Source organism: Centroberyx affinis, unplaced genomic scaffold, assembly GCF_046629955.1.
Source record: "Centroberyx affinis isolate AG114_WGS23_722 - 3 ecotype Tasmania unplaced genomic scaffold, CSIRO-AGI_Caff_v1 ptg000503l_1, whole genome shotgun sequence".
Taxonomy (NCBI): Eukaryota; Metazoa; Chordata; class Actinopteri; order Beryciformes; family Berycidae; genus Centroberyx; species Centroberyx affinis.
This window is the reverse complement of record NW_027279155.1, coordinates 287,948-308,544: the sequence shown is the minus strand read 5'-3', so window position 1 is coordinate 308,544 and position 20,597 is coordinate 287,948. Positions and strand designations below refer to the sequence as shown.

Sequence of the window (20,597 nt, the reverse complement as noted above, 5' to 3'; positions counted from 1 at the left end):
ATAATGGCTCGTAGAGAGAGTCCTTTTCGCTGTGGTCTCCGCAGCAGTCACCCTAATTCGAGAGAATTGTGATTACAGTGTTGGCTTCCATCTGACGGAGGCTCCTCCATCTGATCTCAGGAGATCTTTTGCAAAGCTCCCATAATCTCAACCGAATAGCTCAACCGCTGGACTGATGGACTGATGGCAAAGAGCCACCGAAGATGTCACCACCACAGCTTTACTCCATGCAAAGATCTGCTAATGCCCCCTTTTGAAGGCCTGTGGGATCTTCCATGGGACTTAGTGGACTGTGTACTGTGCTTTTTGATGACTGTTCTTATGGAGACACACCTAATCCCTAACCCACACCTTAACCTCTTCCTGTCTAGGATGACTGTGACACACACAGAGGTGCAACGCGTCAACATTTCCCAGAATTGCTCCCACACCGTCTTCTGTTTGCTGCTCTTTGCAGTCGGCCGCAGTATCCCACCCTTTTGTCATTTAGTTAGACAAAAACATACGGCTAGGTCAAATGAATAATGTCTACGTGGGTTAGAGGTGTTTTTTCTTCTTCGCTTTACCAAATTGATGGAGTGTCGCAAATGCGACAGCTATTGTTGGCTACTGATGCTACTATTGTGAGGCTAAAGAGAGGTTGTGTTTGCCTTGTGTATTAACTGCCACCACGTAGTGCTCAAAAGAGAGGAATGTCATGGTTTGGGCTATCACTGGGACTCTGTAGAGCTAGGGGGGATTACAGTAATGGATTGAGGGCCTGTAGATAATACTTGTGTAAATACTGTGTGCCTCTTTCCTGAACCCTGTGCTCTTGGAGTGGGCTCTGTCTTTTTGAGAGAGTTAAGCTCGATGGCTGCATCTCACATTGCGCCGGAGGAGGAGGAGAGCCCTTGAATGCTCAAAGAGAAGAGTGTTCCAGCGAAAGGCAGCAAGACACAGCTTGCCCCTGGAACATCTGCGGGCCCGTCCCACGCCTCACGAGATGGGGCTGAGACTTGTTTGTGTCAAGAAGCTTGTCGTGACTCGCCTATTGCAGACACACAAGCCCTAAAACCTACAGATGGGAAAAAAAACTAGAGGGGAGATTTTTAAAAAGGCAGAGTTGAAAAGGTTTTTATGATATGGGCATGATTTCTCAATAATCGGTCTGGAAAAGCCCATTCTCTGACAGTTTTCATTATGAGCTTCTTTTTTACCCCTAACAAAACAGTATTACAGCCTCCTACAGTGTGATAGACGGCAACAGAAAACAGGAAAACGCAGTAGTTGTATAAATACAACAGAAGACATTAGTCTGTCACCATGAGACGATCGGCATTTCTTGGATCAACTCTTACCAAATCCCAGTAAATTGTGGGAGCTCTCAACACAAAAAAAAGTCACTGTTGTGAGAAGACTGAACTTTTGAATAATACAAACATGTTTGTTGTTTTAATACTCCTTTTAGTTGAGTGATAAGTAGACCAAACACAGCTGTGGGAAATTAATTTTTGAGTGATAGAAAAAGCAAGAGACTGATTTTTGTGAAAGGACAGTTTGGTGCTACTTAACTAACATAACTTCTTGGCATTTGAGCCAAGATGAGGGAAAAACGGGCGTAATTTACACAAAGCCTGTCCTCTTTCTCTTCATCGGCAGATAGACTCAACCAGAATCAGACAATAATGCATTAATTATTAATTTACTTTTCCTCAAGAACTCTTCCCATCTGTTCAAGACAATGAAAAGCTACACTTTATTTGGGCCGAACAGTAAATGTGGGCTTTCATTTTCAGTTTCAGTTGCCATGAACTCGGTTGTAGTTCTAGTGATTTAGAGCACTGGTGAAGACATGTATGTGATTGGCTAATCCCAGGGGTGACAGATGCATTTCTTGCTCTTTCAGTACTAGCTACATAAACATGATGCCACATGTGATTGTACAAATTTGCCTTAGGACAGGTGTCATCACCTGGACTGGGACAACACTGGTGCCGATGACTGCGGCATAACATTCATTTTTTAGCAGGAGGTGTGGAAAAATTTGAAGATTCTCTCATACTTAATAAATATGTTGATAGTCCATTTTACCCTATATTGTCCCCTATTATTTTAACTTAAGAAGCAGGTGTTTTACCTCTTGCAGAGAAAAGAGAGAGAGGAAAAAAACTGCTTTGCATTATTATTGAATTAAACAGGTTTGGGAGAAGCTTTAGGCATGATGTGACATGTCAGGTATGAAGAAGACAAGACCAGAGGCGCCAAACAGTGCTTGTTTAAGGCCCGATGTTTGTCAGGACTTGACTTCTGCATGCGCCCGCAGCGCCTGTCAGGGAGAAAAGAACGCTACAGCTGTGGGCTTGCCTCAACCTGCGTTGCACGGGAAGTGTGTATTTGCGTGTTGGAAGTGTCTCATGTGTTAGAAAGTAATTGCACACATGCAGCACTGTACAAGCATCAAAACATAAATTCTATGTTGCATGCAATCAGATTATTATATGAACATGTTCTCATTATTATACCTGCTTCCAAACTGCAGACTTTTTTTGATTTTTTTTTTTTTTGTCAGTCAGTGTTGCAGAGCAATAGCTGGAGCGGCTTATGGGTCTTTATAGCCTTTACAGAACATTGATTTTTTTCTCCTATCCAGTTGAACAATGTGTCACGCTACCTGCTTCTTGCAAACACCTAAAAGTTTTCTTTCAAATGATTGTGATTAAGCAGCTCTGTATTGTGTGCTGTGTGTTCCCTGGCTGTGTAATTCACATTGTGACCAATGAAAGGCTCATAATTACATGTTAACACCTGAGCACCGCACCCTGTGTGAGCCACTGAATCCCATCAGTCAACTAGCTGCCCTCCACCCTGAACACTGTTAGCTTTAGCCATGTGCTGCTTTCAGCAATCAGCAGCGGCTCCCGCTCTCACTGCTGAGCAAACACAGCACCAGCAGCACATATTTGTGTGCTCGAAGTTTGTAGCTTGAGGGCTGGGATGGTTCCCTGGTGTGTGTGTGTGTGTGTGTGTGTGTGTGTGTGTGTGTGTGTGTGTATGTGTGTGGTGCATTCAATGGAAGTTTAAGACAGTAGGATATAATCTAAACAAACTTTTGTTTTCTGCCTTTAACCTCTCTAACTTTATTTCAATACTCTCAGTTGTACTGTTTTCACACCCAGCTAAACAAAACCAGCACCCTGTAATTATTCAAAACACTACATACTGACCCTTTTATACAGGGCCTCTCTCTTTCTCTCTCCTTCTTAATCTCTCTTTCTCTTTCGCCCACTCCGCTCTCTCACTGCTTGGCTTCTCCACCTCATTTAGCTGATTGACAGAGGCGTACGGGGAGTATCAGGTTAGGAGCAAGGGGACAACTACAACCATTCATCTTGTGTTTTTTTAAAGAAGACCTTTTGGAAAGCTGCTTTGATTTTACGCAAGGAGCAGTTCCATCATCGTGTTGACATACATGTCCCAGAGCTGGACCTGTCCTCATATGTATATCAATATAACTGCCATTCATGTGGGAGAAATGTATTAAGCACAAACAGCAAGTCAGAACACTTGGTGCATAACGGTGCTCAGATTTTATTTTCATTACCTTAGTGTATGCCCCTGTACTAAATATTCCCTAACACTCTAGCATTGCATATTAGTGGTATTCATGCAGTGTTGTGTCCCTAGTATACTGATATCAGTTCATCCTGTGCATGCACAGTTTATAATGAGGTCACTTGAGGAAAGGAGGATAGCTGAGAATTTGGGTTATTATTAACCCGCTTTTATTAGTGGATCCCAACTCCCAGGGAAATGCACTGGAGTAACGCATTTAGTTCGCGAGAGAGGGAGAGAATCTGGGAAAGAGAGAGAAGGAGAAGGCAGTGTTTGGAGTTTGTCCTGATGAAAGGAAAGGTTGTGCCTGGGGAGCGGAGTGGAAATGTCCGTGCCAAGCTTGTGTAATATTAAAAGTCAACACAGACAGGTACTGGGATGTGCTCCTTTCTTTGGAACAAAACTTAATAGAGATGGAATTTTATGTGGCATTGTTCTAGAACACAGCCCCGAGCCGTTTTCACAATGTTCACTTTTCTTCCCTCAGAAATGAACCTGACAGGAAAATTTTCCCCACACCCTCCCCGCCCGCCCCCCCTCTCCTCGCGTCTTCTGCACAGGGAGGATTTAAGCCTCTGGTTACACAGTATTGATTTGAATGGTTTGTTTACACAGTTGGGTTATGCCTATTAGAAACAATTCACTCTTTTTGATGGCTTTCTGGTTATCCATGCTAACAGTGCCAAGGGAGCCAGATCCATCCATTATTAATCACCCCTGACTCAGAAACTTGAATGCGAGCCAGATTGTGTGAGCAGCCATTACATTGTAGATGGATCTTCGGTGACTCCTGTGATGAGTGCTTCATTCTTGTGGTCAGGGCTAAAACTGAGTCAGTCATTTTCATCCAGCCCCACAATAAAAACTGCACTCAACGTTACACGGCTCGTATGAAAGAAAAGACACGAGCTCGCCAGCGTCTTCAGAGGCTGACAGTAGCCATCAGATGCTTTAGCAGAGTGCTCCTCCCTTGAAGATGAAAGCCAGGCCCTGTTTAATTGCAGCTGGAGGGGTCCATTTTATGGCACTCCTCGGAAGTCCCAGAGGCTCTCCATGAGACAGCATTGAGGTTGCCCAATACACACCCTTAGCAGCAACTCCTTTCTGTGTGTGTGTGTGTGTGTGTGTGTGTGTGTGATTATTTAAGTAGGTCGTAATCACAGTCTTGCCCTTTCTGCTTCAGGGGAAACCAGAAGTGCACAGTCCAAGCAACAGGTGTTGTAGGGATCAGTTCATCCTTTTAAAAATTTAGACTAACATTGTTTTGAAGCCTCGAAACGGTTTGTCTGTTTCGTGAAACGACACTTCCTTGTCAGTGTTATTGCCTTTTATTGATTTGTCTGAACTGAAAGATCCATTCATAAAATGCATTGTGTAATCTTTTGGTTTTTCCCCCTGTTCTTTTCCTCCTCTCCAGTACTCAACAGAACTGAAGAAGCTGTACTGTCAGATTGCCAAGACCTGTCCCATTCAGATTAAAGTCCTGACCAACCCGCCGCAGGGTGCTGTAATCAGGGCCATGCCTGTCTACAAGAAAGCCGAGCATGTCACAGAAGTGGTCAAACGCTGCCCAAACCACGAGCTTAGCCGCGAGTTCAACGACGGTCAGTAGTTTGATTAAATTTAAGAACAAAACTGATAACTCATGTTTCACCTCTGTCATCATTGTTTGTTATCTACTCTAATCTACTCTAATCTTGCTTCCAGGTCAGATAGCTCCTCCAAGCCATCTGATCCGTGTGGAGGGCAACAGCCACGCCCAGTATGTGGAGGACTCCATCACAGGCCGTCAGAGCGTCCTGGTCCCCTATGAGCCCCCCCAGGTGAGCTGTCCATCAGGCCGGAGAAGGTCCTTCTCCCTGCCCTGTCAGCACCACATCACCACCTCACCACCTCACCCTGACTCTGACAGATACAGCGGTGACAGGCTCCTAACAGACTCTGAGCCTGGCTGTCCTCCCATCCCTGTCATATCCAGCTGCCCCCCCACTCCTTAACTCAATCCTGACACTCAGCAACTGGTGTCCCCAAAAGCCCCTCAATACGATCACACCATGACATTCTAACTTCATCTCTGTCCGGCCTTAGAAGGAAATGGCTACTATTTACTACTATTCACTACTATTTCTCTATTTCAGACCCACCTACACAGTTTTGTAAGTCATACAGCATGTTATGAGATATATAATTCAAAGTCATGTAACAATGGCTGATCATTGGGTCTCATTTGACTTAATCCTCGTTCATGTATTCTTTACAATCTGAAGATGTAATTCGTCTTTGAAAAGGCAGTCACATCTGAATCAATGTGCAGACACAATACAGACCATAGTTTCTCTCTCCTATGTGTCCTGTCACTCTCCACTATACACCAGCCAGTGAAATAGCAATACTATTCAAATAATCTGGAAATAGGTCTTTCCTATTGTAAGTGGGTAAAATACGCTATTGTGCAATTGAGTATAAAATATAGGCCACTCCACTCACACACTCCACTTTTCATGAACTATATCAGCAACATCTGGCTGTTCAAAATAAGTGAATTGAATTGACCTTGGCTAAAATGATAAAAGCAAAGCCATACAATCTGAAAATAACCTTTGGATATTTTAAGAGGAAAGATGGAATGATGGAGCCAAAAAGTGAAAAAACACAACCATCTTTCTTGAAAGCGTAGCTTAGACTATCAATTTACTTTGATATCCATCTGGTGTTATCACTAAATGTTGATGTCCTTCTCCTCTCTCAGGTGGGCACAGAATTTACCACAATTTTGTACAACTTCATGTGCAACTCGAGCTGCGTGGGCGGAATGAACAGACGCCCCATCCTCATCATCGTCACCCTGGAAACCAGAGAGTAAGACACCCCATCATCATCGTCAGTGGTAGCCTCTCATCGATCCCCTGAAGCGGTGAATTGTTTCTGATCGCAGCTCTGCCGTGTCTCTGTCTTCCTCCCAGTGGTCAGGTATTAGGCCGCCGCTGCTTCGAGGCCAGGATCTGCGCTTGCCCGGGCCGAGACCGGAAGGCAGACGAGGACAGCATCCGCAAGCAGCACGTAACGGATGGCTCAAAGAGCAGTGACGGTACGAAGCGCCGTAAGTAGTGCTGGGGCTGGTGGACGGGCTTTGGTCTTATCTGACGTGCTCAACCGCTGCACTCACTAACACACACACACTGGAACACTGCATGCCGCCAAACACCTTGCTACACTCTTCTTCTTCATGCTTCTTTTCCATCCTGCTCCTGCTTAGGCGAACTCTTTTGCACATTAGCACAGTGGTACTGAACACTTTCCCCATCCTCTTTCCAGCCTTCCGCCAGGTTTCCCACGGCATACAGATGTCCTCCATCAAGAAGAGAAGATCCACAGATGAGGAGGTTTTTTGTTTGCCTGTAAGGTTCCCTCTCTGTTTCTTGGGGGAGTTCCTCAGGGAATTGCTTGAGTACATTTTCCATTGAGTGTGTCTCTACTGCTAACTGACCTCTGTCTCCCTCTATCCCTTGTAGATCAAAGGCCGTGAAATTTATGAGATTTTGGTAAAAATCAAAGAGTCTCTGGAACTCATGCAGTTTCTGCCCCAGCACACTATTGAGTCATACAGACAGCAGCAGCAGAACCTCCTTCAGAAACAGTGAGTACCGGTTTAGATTTCTGACACAGTAGCGCTCCTTTGTTGTCAACCACAATATGAAAGACGGGTCTACATTACTAGCAAGGTCAACCCTCAAAATTTGATTGGAACGGTTTTCTTGTGACTTCTTTTAACTTTTGCCTGCTCAAACTGTGCTATCTTTCTAACTCTTTCTACATTGCTTGCTTGATGAAGATGACAGTCGGGCAAAGAGAATCTCCCTTAACCGGTCCTTTTTAGATGTGATTGTTTTTGTTGTTTTGGATAGAGTGGAGTGACTTAACATGATTAACTTGTTGCTGGACAGGTATATTGTATTGACAGTGGCCATGCATGGATGGTCTTGATTCCACATGTTGTTGCCACTGTAGCACTCTTGCATGGCAACTATCAAGTAAAGGCTGTTGTGGCTAAGACAAGACATAAAATAAAATTCTCCCATGTTTCACAACATTAATCTAGAATTTGCTCCATGCTTGTGCCCTAGAGGCTGAACCTTGCATCATGTAGAGCTGTTTTTTTCCTTCTCCTCTCTCATGGGATATGAGCCAAGCCTGATGAATCGTGACAAATGTACCTGGCTATGCTTTGTTTAGGAGAAGCTTCCAAAGATTGATGGTAACGCCTTTGGGTGCTTTGCCAGGTTTGCACAACAGCACCAGTCACAAAATCCCTGCCTTAGTCTCATCTATTCGCTTGAGCATAATTAAAACTGTCTCAGACACACACGTTCACACACACTTTGCCTTGTCCACGCCCATTCACTATAAGCTATGGAAAAGGGTAGATGGGTGTAAATGATAGTTTGACAGCCCTGTTATGATAATTATTGCTTATGTTATAGTTTCCCATTAAGAGACTGGCAGACAGCCTCACAGTGAGATAATGCTTGCATTTGCTGTTTTGAACTTTATTTGGATTTGTTGCAGGCTACCTGTTGCTTACCATCAGGCCCTCAAATATTTGTGAAAAATAATGCTAGGGAGTAGACATTGACCTTATGATGATATTTTAACTAAATCAAGATTCATTTTACATCAGTTGAGTCATTGAACATCTTTCAATTCTGAATATTATAGTCAGAATTTTTCTATTGCTGTCTCTGTAGGATTTGGTACATTTAGCCCACTTAACTGGGTAATAACATACAGACTTTTCTCACGTCTTTGTGTATTCTCAAGGAGATCCTCATATCTAAATTCATTTGCATGCTGCCTTGTTTCACTCTCTTCTCTGTCCAACTTCATGACCTCCCATCTGTATTCTTAACCCCTACTATGTTTCCCTCACAGCCTTTTAAATAAAGGGTTCTGTCAACTTCAAGCAAGTGTGTCAGGCCGTTTTTTCCTTGACGATACCACTCTGCACATTCCAATGATGTGATGAAATGGTTATCTGTTGTTACATAGTGCCATCTCCTGGACACTGACATTAGTGCAGCTCATGGACACGAGACACTGCTCCATTGACATTTATACAACAATTTATGTGATAAGTAATGCTTATTATTTGAAGCGAGTTACCACTGGCTGAAATGATTAAATTCCACCAGTAACACTCACGCACCAAAAAATCTTTGTGAAGTTCTTTTAATCTTTCCTTCATCACTGTTTTTTTCCAATAACATGTGTTGAGCTACTTTTATGAACCTCTGGGCCTCTCTGTGGTCACTACTCTCTCCTTCTCCCTCAGTGAGCCCTTATTTCTGCTCTCTCTTCTTTCTGGTTCCTCCCTGCAGTCTGATAAAAACCCGTCTTGGTAGCCAGCTCCTGGAGCCTGCAGGAGAGCAGAGGCGACGCTGCAGCTCCTCCTGAATTTCTGCCCCACATTCCTCCTCCTCTCCCAGTTACATGGACCTCCTCCTTGTCTCCTTTCCTCATCTTTGTTTTCTTTTCTTCTCCTCCCTTTCTGCCTTCCCTGTGTCACTGGGATCCTGCACTGAGGATGTGCCTTTACTGAAACTCTCAATTTCTTTATATGAACAAAGATCTGTTGCTGCTACACGATCATGGAATAGAACTTCTCCATTTCACTCACCATGGTGCAAACTGTAGACAATTTCAGTCTGACTTGTAGGCTATACCCTTACATGCTGGACAAAGCTATCCCTTGCATATGATAAGCTTATCCAGTCTTGACCGCTGGGTCTAGTAAAATAGTCCTTTAAGTTCAGAGATTATAATTTAGGCTATGTTGTTTTTGCATGCATAATTTGTGTCAATAAAAAAGGATATTTTGTAGGGTCGCCTATTGCGATGACATTCTTAGTCACCATAGCAAAGTGTACAACTTTGTTCAGGTCAGCCCTGTTTATGTTTATGCCGGTATCATTTGTGTTGCATAGAGGTTGTTTGTGTAAAGTAACTTCATCCCAATCGGCCTCTTCACTTTTAACTATGGCTGAAGTTGGACAGGAACCAAGCTTTAGTGTTTGTTTTTCTCTGTTACTTGACTTACTGAGCTTGTTCAAGTGAAAGTGTTTTGCCTTTGCTTCATCGTTAGAGCTGGACTCGTTACAAAATTTTAGCTTATCTTGCGGGATTTTGGGGGGAAGAGACTTTATTATTGAGATAACTTTGCTAATGCTGGTCATGTTTTATAAAGTCACTGCAGGACAGTTTGTGTGTTTGTTTTTGATCTATTTTTATTTTTTCTCAATAAAATGTCTTTTAATGGAGGAAATTGCAAATGGACACCCTGCTGTGAACAGAGCGGATTCTATTAACATTTGCCTCTGACCATTCTGTTTGAAACAGATTATTTTGTTATTTTTTTTGTGGCTGCTGCACTTTTGTCTGTCAGAACCTAATAAATGTTTCTTTCTGCTTGAACTCTGTCCTTTTCCTTTTCCATTATGCTATTTTATTACCACTTGGGGGGGGGGGGGGTTTGTATGTGTTCAATATTTACAAAGAAAGGCAAACATTTCTTATGGGTCTATGAATATCAGCTACTGTTCATGCAACAGTATGCTGCTACGCTATTATCAGTTATGTGTAGTCATTACAACTGCCTCTATCACGAAAAATGAAGCCATTTTTGTGTTTGTTTACAGTTTATTGCTTAAAGATGTTCATTCTTCCATTAAAGGATAATATTGAGGTGTTGGTACTATGACTAAAAACCAGGCCTTTGTCATTAAAGATGACATCTGAGGAACGATGATTGTAATGGCCTGTAACCTCCTCTCTCCCGCCCCAGGACTTCAATGCCGTCTCAACCCTCCTTTGGCTCCAGCTCTCCAACTCATGGAAAAGTCAACAAGCTGCCCTCTGTCAGCCAGCTCATCAACCCCCAGCAGCGTAACACACTCACCCCGTCCAGCATGTCTGGAGGCCTGACTGACAGTAAGTGTGGCCCTTTGTTTCTCCTCCTGTCTATCTCAGGCCATGCACCCCCTCCCCCCTCCCCCACACCACCACCCGTCCACCCATCCCCTCTGGGCTTATTGTATATGTATCAGGACAGCGTGTCTGGGCAGGCAGGAGGGACCTGTGCACCTCTCAGCCCCCTGACAGGAAGCTTCCTTCTCAAAAAATAATGTGATCCCTGTGAGACTTTCCTCCTTAGCGAGCCTGCAGGACCTGTTATGATGCATTATCTGTCATGATGAGAGTAACCCCCCCTGAGAAGTACAGAATGCTCACAGTAGCTGCTTGTGTTTCTCTAGTGACTCCTATGATGGGCACACACATCCCCATGAATGCTGACATGAGTTCACTGAGCCCCACACATGCACTGCAGCCCCAGCTACCCATGGTACCTTCCTCCCATTGTACCCCCCCTCCTCCATACCCAATGGACAGCAGCATCTCCAGGTACCTGACAAAACCACAATGGGATACTTTATCTTCTTTTCACAGTTCACTGTGAAAGTCAATAATGCATTTAGATTCAGGTTTTCCTCAAATTAGTATGTTTTATAAAATGTACTATGTGGACTTTTAAACAATGAACAACAGATTGGTACTTAAACGTTTAAACTAATTTCCCCTATTCCCTCTCGCAGCTTTCTTCTACGGCTGGGCTGCGCAGGCTGCTTGGACTACTTCACAGCACAAGGCCTAACCAACATCTACCAGATTGAGAACTATAACATGGAGGTGAGACATTGCCAATCCAACACCAGTCATATGTGGGGTTTGAGAGAAGAGTGCCTCCCCTGCGAAAACTAACGCTACCCTGTGTAATGACTATTAGGATCTGTCCAGGCTGAAGATCCCTGTGGAGTTCCAGCACCTCATCTGGAAGGGTATCATGGAGCACCGACAGACCATGGATTTCTCCCCACCTCCTCACATACTGCGCACCACCAGCGGGGCCTCCTCTGTCAGCGTGGGCTCCTCTGAGGCCCGGGGCGAGCGTGTCATTGACGCGGTGCGCTTCACCCTGCGCCAGACCATCTCCTTCCCGCCGCGCGACGAGTGGTCCGACTTCTCCTTCGACCTAGATTCTCGCCGCAACAAACAGCAGCGCATCAAGGAGGAGGGGGAGTAAGACAGTGGCCCACAGTCTGTCTCTTCTTCTTCATGTTCCTGTGGCCCGATCCACTATTTCACAGCAACTGTTGGAACTTTTCCTTTGAAAACCTGGTATTTAGCGCAAATATTGTTGAGAGCAAAATACATATTCAAATAGAAATGCACTTATTTTCATTAGTGTTCTGTTTCTCGTGATTGTCTAGGAGAAATAAATGGTGTTGAGTAAAGGTGCATTTTACTATGTTCAAATTTCTTGAGAGAGCACTTAAGAAATGCCGAGAGTTTGCTTTGAGTTTTTGTTAAGTGTTCATGATTCATTCCAATGTTAAAGCATGACTGGAAATGAAACTTGTGTTATAGGGCTTATTAGGGCTTATTTCTGCTATGGGCCATAGCAAAGGTGTATTTTAATTTCTAATAGACTTTGTGACCCACAGTTAGGGTTGTACAATTTAGTCAAGTACACTGTTTTTGATATCTGGCAGAAGCCAGCATTGATTGTAAACATTTCAAAAATTTCCTGTCAGAAGTGTTATGTCAATTGATGGGTGAATTTTTTTTTCTGCTGTAGCTTCTGTTAACTGTTATGTCTGTTGTTGTGAGACCAATGCATCACCATTCTTTTGTATCAGATTCTGAAGTATTTAGGTTCAAGTGACAGATTTGATTTAGCCATATATAATGCTCTTGACCCAGTGTTTTGCAGTGGTAATGATACCATGACTGATGTCCTTTTGTCTTTCTGTTCTCTTCTCTTATTGCTTGCTTGTTTTACCACTGTGCAAAGTCGTGATTGCATTTTGAGGGCCATCTTTTACTGTTGCAGTGGATGCCTAGCACAAGTATTTTTTTTTTTTAATTCATGAACCACGTTGTTTTGGTAAAGGTTTGTTTCATTTTATAGCTGGCCAAAACTTATTATATAAATGTATATACATTTGTATAGTTATTTTCTGAAAGTTTCCCTAAAGAAAATACTTGATTTTCATCATGAACAAAAACATATTGATGTGAATATTGCCTGGTAGCTATATCAGCAAGAACAATGTTTGTATTCATTGAAAGGAGTAAATATGTACCCTTCACTAGCCTATAGTCAATGTTAGGTTTTTGTTCCAAGTAGCACATTGCCAAGTAGTACATTGTTAAAAAGCAGAGAGATCTGCAGTTCCATATTTTTGTATAATGTGTTGTAAATATGTTGCAATGTACCTAGGCTATTTTGATATAAATCAAAAATAAATATCCATACTTGCTGTATTGCATGTTAATACTCTTTTGTTTCAAGTTATTTCAAGTGTGAGGAGAAAGCGTTATCAAAGGTGTCATTCCAGTTATGCCTTTTTGTAGCCAAGAATGATATAGAGCTGAAAAGAGTAGAAACTACACTGCTATCACTAGTGGCTACAAACTAACAAATCATGTTTAGGGGAAGTGAAGGACAAATGTAGGAGTGCCTGGTGATGCAAAGTAACATTTTAAATGTCAACTTCATGGGCAACTTCCAAAATAGCTGTAGTGGCGAGCAAGATATTCTTATCCATTAGCTTATAACAGTTTATAACTGATCATAATAGGTGACATAATGACAACAGCAATATAAGCATTTTTTTTTATTTGGTTATCCTTCAAGCTTTACACAAGAGGGAAAAAACAAACCCACAGCCAATGGGATCAAATAGAGGATCAAATGTCTGCTACAGTGAAGCCTCACAGCTTTGCTCTGCCACTGTCAGAAGAATTGAGGCAGGGACAGATCACAAGGAGGAAAAACACACATATAGCCAAAGTAAAGGTTGTCTTAATTATTACTTCTACCTTTATTTCTCCTGAGCTTCAACTGTGGTAGATTCGCGAATGCAGCAATTAATATTGTTATATCTAGCTATTTACACAGAATGTACAAATTTGTGTGTGCATGCACACACACAAATGCAAACACACAAACAAGCAAGCACAAATGGTGCTGGGCTGAGGAGATGATGAATACCCAACTAACGATTCACTTACAGTATGTACATTTTCAGAAAAATAGGCATCTTTTTACATTCTGTTCCGCTTTATACAGACAGTAGGAAACAATGTGATCAGTCTGTGTGGGAATCCTGGTGCCTAGCAGAAAGTCACTCGACCTCGGCCACATGAGCCACCTCCACCTCCATGGTCTGAATCACCTCGGGTGCGTCCTCAAGCTTAGCCCCCGTTATGGCCTGTTGGGCCAGGACATAGTTCACGACTTGCATGATGCTCTGATCCGACAGCGTGGTCACCGAGCCGTCGGTCACAGCCTGGACCGCTTGCACGGCCTCCACAGCCTCCACCGTCTCCTCTGTGATCAGCACCGTCTCAATCTCCTCTGAGGGCGGCTGCTGGGCGGGGCGGAGCTCGGGGGGCAGGTCAGACGCCAGGATGCTGACAGCATGCTCCACCTGGGTGCCCTGATTGTGAAACTGGAGAGTGTCCTTCTCCAACATGATCTTGCCTGGCAGGTTATCCCCATGGTACTTGGCCATGTGCTTGCGTAGAGTGCGCGCATCTATGTGTGCCTCTTGGCACATGGGGCATACGTAGGGCCGTTCTCCCGTGTGCGTGCGGACGTGCCGCTTGAGAGAGCGGGCATCAGCCCAGGCAACGCCGCAAGTCAGACATTCAAACGGCTTCACTCCTAGGAAGAGAGGGCAAAAAAACATTCAGCACTGACAAAAACTTCACTCGTCAAAAACAAATCATGCAAATGAGCTTATACAAATACTGGAATACATTTTCATATTCTTCCTGTCAGACTCACCCTGGTGATTGTTTATGTGGCGTCTGTATTCTCGGAGCTGAGTGAACTTCCTTCCACAGTGCTCACACTCCCTCTCCAGGTTCTGCTTCACTCGGCCCTTCTTCCCATGGGTGGCTTTTTTGACATGCCTCCTGAACAGGGCCTTCTCAAAGAACTCTTTCCCACACACATTACACCTGAGGAGAGCCCGTACAAATAAAAACACAATTACCACAATTTGTCGGAGTTGGACCTCAGCTAATGATGCATGGCTCGGATAGAAAGGAAATATGGGCTGGAGTTTTTCAAGTTGAACAGTGGGTGTGTATCATGCTGGTGCTAGCGTTAGCCAAAAATATATAAGGCAACAACTGATTGCAGTTTTTATGGCAGTGGCAATAAAAACAAAAAAACGAAGAAGCCGAAATCAAACAAAGAAGTCAAATAGATTTTACCTCTGCACCTGCTGTAACTTGCTGGAAACACCTTACCTTTAGCACTAGTATGCTAAACACAAGCACTTGTATACATGTACTGTATAGGTTTATAATATAGCCCGACGCTGCAGTTAAGGTTGTGTCATACTGTTCAGCTACATGGCAGTGGTTGTTAAATGTGCCCATGTTTTATATTATATTGCTCATATGTATTTACTGTGAAAAATAAACTGCCAGTGTAAAGCAAAGTAGCCCAATATGGTGCCTCCTTCAGCTACTTTTTGTCCTCTTTTGGCTTTATAATATTTGGTCACACTGTCTCCTATGCTCAAATGAGTTTCAGTCAGACACACATTAAAGCAAAAACGAATTCCAAACAGGTTGATGTGCATTAGCAGGATAAATAAGATATTGGAGACCCTGTAAATGTATTACAGGAAGTAAGTTCTGTGCTATGCCAGACTAAATTTTCTGCATGTGGGTCCTGCAGACTGGTATAATACAGACCCAACATACTTACTTATAAGGCTCAGCCACACTGTGGGACTTGACATGCGAGTACCAGTCCTTCTTCCAACTGTAGCATTTCCCACACACCTGGCACTGGAAGGGCTTCAGGCCCATGTGCTTGTTCATGTGCTGTTGGAGATCTTTGGCTTCATAGAACCTCTTATCACAGCTGGAGCAGAGAAGGAGATGAAGCATAATGAGTATGGGTGACACATTCAAACCTTGTCACAGTTCATGCCTTGTCCCATGGACCTGACTAAAGCCTCATGAAAGGACAAGAAAAACAGACCAGCTACTCACTGAGAACAAGCAAATGGACGGACATCAGGTTTGGGCTGGTGCTTCTTCAAGTGTTTGCTCAAAGCAGAGGCTCGGTGGAAAGTTGTCCCACATGTGTTGCATTGGTATTTTGATTCACCTATAAAATATGAGTATTTTTATTGTAAACACTGAAAACAGGCAAATATCATTGGTTGAATTTACAGTTCAGTCTAGGACATTTGGACATCAGAGAATTGGGGAGTAAAGAAAAGTAAAGAATTAGTGACATCATGTACGGTCTATGCAGACCTGTATGAAGGCTGGTGTGTTCCTCCATGCTCCTCTTGCTGACGAAGGATTTGTTACAAAATTCACATTGAAACTGCTTGGAAACGTCATGGAGTGCTCTGTGCATCTTGAGGCTGTGCTTGTGGGCAAATGTCTTGCCACAGACCTTGCAGGAGTGAGGCCGCACGCCCGTGTGATTGAGCATGTGGATACGCAGGGAGTAGAGTTTTGGCAAGGTCTTCCCACAGATGTCGCACACAAATTCTCTTTTGGTGCACGCTACATTCTTCTCGTCCAAATCACCGTCGGCCTTGCCCTCTGAGCTCTGCTCCATCAACGGCTTGGCAATGGGCGCCCGCTGGCTACTCTGCTGTTTGTGTCTAGCCAGGTGCGCCCGCAGTGAAGCGGCATACTGGAACTCCTTGCTACACAACTAAAAAGGGTGCATAAACAAGATGACAACAACAACATGGTCATAACACTTTAACTGTACAAGTGTGTTTGTGTGAGTAAACTGTCTAATGTTAATTGATGGTTACTTGTGTTTAACTTTTGTAGAGCTGTAAAACGTAATAAAAATATTTGAATAATAATAATAATAACAATAACACTTTAACTGTTAAAGTCTTGCAAACAGTGTGGGTACTGACAATATTACTGATTTTATATGACACAAGTTAGCCAACACTAATACCTGCTAGGGCTGCAACTAATGATTATTTTCATTATCGATTTATCTATCAATTATTTTTTCATTGAATCATTTAGCCTGTAAAATGTCAAAAATAATGACAAATGCCCATTGCAAGTTCCCAGAGCCCAAAGTGATTCTTAAAATGTCTTAGTCTGACCAGCAGCCAACAATACCCAAAGTATTTAGCGATTTTATAATATGAAACAGAAGAAAGCAGAAAATTTAGTATTTGTGAAGCTGTAACCAGCAAATATTTGGTATTTTTACTTGATAAATAACTAAAATGATTAATCGATTATCAAAATTACAATAAATTTTCTGTCGATCGACTAATCGACTAATCGTTTCAGCACTAATACTTACACTGCACTTGTATCCACGAGCTTTCTCATGTTTTAACGTGTGCATGATGAGAGCGTAGCGCCTCTGGAAGGACATGCCACACTCAGAGCATGTGTGCTCTCCATCAACAGCGCTTTCAGTTTTGGCTGGTTCCTGCTTGGACCCGGTCTCTGGCTCTGCCACTGGTTCCTTAGTCCCAGCCTCCTCTGTGTTAATCTCGCCTGCTGTTACGCTCTCTGCTGCCTTGGCCTCTGGATCTGCTGCAGCCTCAGACCAGGCCGGTCCTTCCTCTTGATTCTCCAGTGGTCTCTTTGGTGGCCGTCCCCTCTTCCCAGGCCTTGGGCCCACCTACAAACACACAGTCATTTTCAGTCCATCTACTGATTGTAAAATCCTTCACACTTAACACAGAACACTTTCATGAGCCACAACATGCACATTCATTTACATGCAATGCTTAATTTGAATGTGTTTATGTACCTTAGGGGTGGTGGCGACACGCTGTGGGGTTTGTCCTTTCTTGTCCTCCTCTTCTTCCTCAAGCCCCATATGTAGACGTGCATAACCCCCCTCACCAATAGAGCGCTGCCGGAGTTGTCTCTTGTTGGGGTCATCTATTGTGCTCTCCTCCTTTTCCCCATGGCTTTCAGTGGAGGAGCTAACACACTGCGGCTCCTCCTCCTCCACTGACATTGCATACTCTACCACAATGTCCTTCTTTACCTTGGCTGGGCGCCCTCGTTTCCGTTTCTGGGGTATAGTCTGGAGTTGTGGCGGTGTTGATTCTACCATCTGTGGCTCTGTAGTCTCCACCTGGGGCATTGGTACTGCTTCAGCCTGTGGTACAGGGGCCACGTCGACTGCCAGTTTAACTACCTCTGAGGGGGTCACTTTGTCTGGGTCCACATTTATGATGAAGGTCCCTGCTTCCAGAGGGCCCTCAGCATCCTGTGGCTGCTCCATTGCTAGGCAGGCTGACACCACAGCCAGGGATTCACTGGCTCCAGCCTGTCCGCTGTGGGTGACCACAGTCATGGTCTCCCCCTCTATTCCTTCCCCACTGCGCGAAATGACAGTCACAGACTCTCCTGGCCCAGCCTGTCCACTGTGAGTGACTAGAGTCACAGTTTCATCTTGCCCAGCCTCGCCGCTGTGGGCTTGCCCGCCTTCTCCCTCCACAGCTTGGGGGACAACTGTCATGGGCTGCTGTATATAGGCCTCTCTGGGATGTGCAACAACAGCCAAGGACTTGTCTGTTACAGCAACAGCAGTGTGGGTGACCACCGCCTGGCCATCACTCTGTATGGTCACCATGTAAGCACCAGAGTCCTCTTTGAAGCCCTCCTGGGCCGCTGGTTGACTTGACACTACAGTGTGGATGTCTCCCCTTTGATAGACGGTAAGCCTCTGTTCCTCCACCTGTTTATGTACAGACTCGCATATCTGTAGCACCTCCGCCATCAGCAAATGTCGCGCAAGTGTGGCAATATCGGCCATTACACAGAAATTGAAAGTAAGGGAGGAGGTATAAGCAAAATCCAGCAGAGGTAGGAAGCTGGCTTTGGTAAACCCTGGAGACAGAGGAATGAGGGGTAGGTTTAAGTAACTATGCAAAACGTTCTGTATAGCAAACAACAGAAAAAAGACTCACCAGAGAGGTCCACCACAGCCTCATGTGTGGACACAGCCCCCTTCTCAACAAAGAGCTCATTGAAGTATTCGCTGCAGGCTGCCAGTACAGCTTTGTGCGCACGGTGCTCCTCTCCTTCGATCAGTAGGGTGATGTCACAGAATTGATTGTTGAGGCGCTGCTGGTTGAGTTTGTCCAGCATCGTCTGGCTGTGTTTGGGCAGGAACTGGTTCACCTCACCCTTGCTATCCACCTGTAAGTCATCACACAAGACAAACCGACAAAGACCACATTAAGAAAAGATAAAAAAAGAACTGCAAACTGTATGGCAAACATTTTTATCACAGCAATATACTGATAGCAGCATAGTGGAAAAACGTTTTGAGACTTAAACGATCATCCCGATGCCCAAGATACTTACAAAGACTAGTTCGTGCTTGGCCACTGTCTTGGACGCCTTGGACCGAGGCTGACTAGATGCGTCAGTGAAGTATAATTCATCCCCTTCTTCCTCCTCCTCTTCCTCCTCCTCCTCCTCATTCATCTGGACCACCACCTTGCGTCTCCCTGGCCGTGCCACCGGGCGAGCTCCAGACCCATCATCGGCCGTCCTCCTGCTCTGACACTGAGCACACTCTCTGATGTGGTCTTTCACATGCTTCAGGATACCTATGGTGTCAAAAACACAGTATCTTTTCAGCTAGATCAACATTACAAACTACTCCAACCAGCATAACCACAGTCTCAAAGGCTGGACACTGGACAACAAAAAGAGGATCTCATAATCTATCAATAGGTGGCGCCAGAGAGCAGCTTTGTATTTAGCTAAGAAGGGTGGCGTACATTGATATTTGACAGGCTTGTGTGTGTTTACACTGGTTCCTCAGCGGATGTAGTCGTTTGCCAGTTTAGCATTTAAGCTAACGTAGCTTGCTATGTAACGTACCTCTCCACCAGTACTTCTGAGAAATTGATTCCCAGGTGAGTTGTTGGTTGAGATGTTCACCGCCTTCGGTGATGTGTGCCTGGCTCATATGTTCCTTCCTCCGTCCATCCTGCAGCACCACCTCCAACTCTGTGAAGTCATTCTGGCCCTTCAGCCGACGCTGATAAAACAAGGTCCCGTTTCTTACAACGTAGCATGCGGCTGCTTTGCGTATTTTTCTTTTGGTATTGCCATGCGTCCCTGGCGCGTACGGCTCCCGCTCGTCAGTCAGATACCGTATGATGGCCAAGTAGCTTTCTTCACACGACATACCTCAATTGGACGCGATTTCTACGCTAAATTGTGGATTTATTTCGAAGGGGGAGCCCTCCTCGAACTTCTAAAACTGAAGTATAAATTATCACCGGTGCCCAGTTAGTGCATAACACGAAATAAGAAATATAATAACAACATTTCAAATTGTTTCCTAAGGTGGAACTGCAGTTCGTGACCGTCAGGGGTAGACTTGCCCGAACAGACAAAATGGCTGCTGCACAACCGGATTCTGCGTAAGCAATGGCGGAAGCTCGCGGTCCACGTCTTGAACACCGTCCTCCACAAGAGGGAGTCATGATCAAACTATTTCAAGCCGAGTCACAGACGAGGTGACCCCCAGACATGGCTGCTGTAGTCACATCCTTCACAGGAAGACTGCTGCACTCGTGGTCAAAGTTAAAGTTTGCCCTGAATAACTACTGGTCCAGATTGGCCGCCACGTGCACGGGTCAACCAATAAGGGAATGCTTCAGATGAGACTGTATCCGTTTTGGAGGCAGCTGTAGCACTATTGTCTAGATCAGTAACCATGTGCCATATCAGAGCCATGGAAGTGTAGGACAAAATTTTCATTTCAACCAAATACAGCAGCTACTTTCGCTGATTAGTTCCCCCTCTGTAGGTCCCTGCTGAAGGTCTGCTAATCCCTGAAATCATCCACTGTACTGTTTCAGTGGAATGAAAGCCAGCATACA

At 44.3% G+C, this 20,597-nt stretch overlaps 2 protein-coding genes across 11 annotated transcripts in view; one reads left to right on the top strand and one right to left on the bottom strand.

Moving 5' to 3' along the window:
- The window catches only part of tp63 (tumor protein p63), a 34,779-nt gene extending 21,809 nt beyond the window's left edge, over positions 1-12,970 (top strand). For 3 of the 7 annotated variants that reach the window (XM_071517632.1, XM_071517636.1, XM_071517635.1), the window contains 10 exons: positions 5,012-5,198; positions 5,302-5,417; positions 6,344-6,453; positions 6,558-6,694; positions 6,910-6,992; positions 7,107-7,231; positions 10,433-10,578; positions 10,902-11,049; positions 11,241-11,334; positions 11,432-12,970. In XM_071517632.1, the coding sequence (XP_071373733.1) occupies positions 5,012-5,198; positions 5,302-5,417; positions 6,344-6,453; positions 6,558-6,694; positions 6,910-6,992; positions 7,107-7,231; positions 10,433-10,578; positions 10,902-11,049; positions 11,241-11,334; positions 11,432-11,728 (1,443 nt within the window). In that variant the 3' untranslated portion in view covers positions 11,729-12,970. Of the gene's footprint in view, positions 1-5,011; positions 5,199-5,301; positions 5,418-6,343; positions 6,454-6,557; positions 6,695-6,909; positions 6,993-7,106; positions 7,232-10,432; positions 10,585-10,880; positions 11,050-11,240; positions 11,335-11,431 lie in introns of all 7 variants that reach the window. The other 4 variants (XM_071517633.1, XM_071517638.1, XM_071517631.1 and 1 more) reach the window with 3 other exon arrangements.
- Positions 12,971-13,321: 351 nt separating this feature from the next.
- zbtb11 (zinc finger and BTB domain containing 11) lies at positions 13,322-20,038 on the bottom strand. 4 transcript variants are annotated; one of them, XM_071517596.1, is made up of 12 exons: positions 19,588-20,038; positions 19,063-19,310; positions 18,663-18,894; positions 18,281-18,582; positions 17,858-18,229; positions 17,492-17,818; positions 17,033-17,359; positions 15,997-16,408; positions 15,727-15,844; positions 15,437-15,595; positions 14,501-14,676; positions 13,322-14,377 (listed from the first exon to the last, which is right to left on the bottom strand). In XM_071517596.1, the coding sequence occupies exons 1-12, from the start codon at positions 19,895-19,897 to the stop codon at positions 13,836-13,838; spliced, it is 3,525 nt and encodes a 1,174-aa protein (XP_071373697.1). In that variant the 5' UTR covers positions 19,898-20,038; the 3' UTR covers positions 13,322-13,835. The 4 variants fall into 4 exon arrangements, with proteins under 4 accessions (XP_071373697.1, XP_071373696.1, XP_071373698.1 ...); XM_071517595.1 differs by having other exon boundaries at positions 17,492-17,824; positions 17,873-18,582; XM_071517597.1 differs by having other exon boundaries at positions 17,033-17,278; positions 17,492-18,154; positions 18,206-18,582.
- Positions 20,039-20,597: the final 559 nt, after the last annotated feature.

Excerpts from the sequence above, each read along its gene's own strand:
- zbtb11 (XM_071517594.1), bottom strand. The coding sequence starts at position 19,897 with ATGTCGTGTGAAGAAAGCTACTTGGCCATCATACGGTATCTGACTGAC. Across the intron at positions 19,311-19,587 it reads TCAGAAGTACTGGTGGAGAG|GTATCCTGAAGCATGTGAAA; the intron begins GTACGTTACATA and ends TTGACACCATAG. Across the intron at positions 18,895-19,062 it reads CCAAGCACGAACTAGTCTTT|GTGGATAGCAAGGGTGAGGT; the intron begins GTAAGTATCTTG and ends GATGACTTACAG.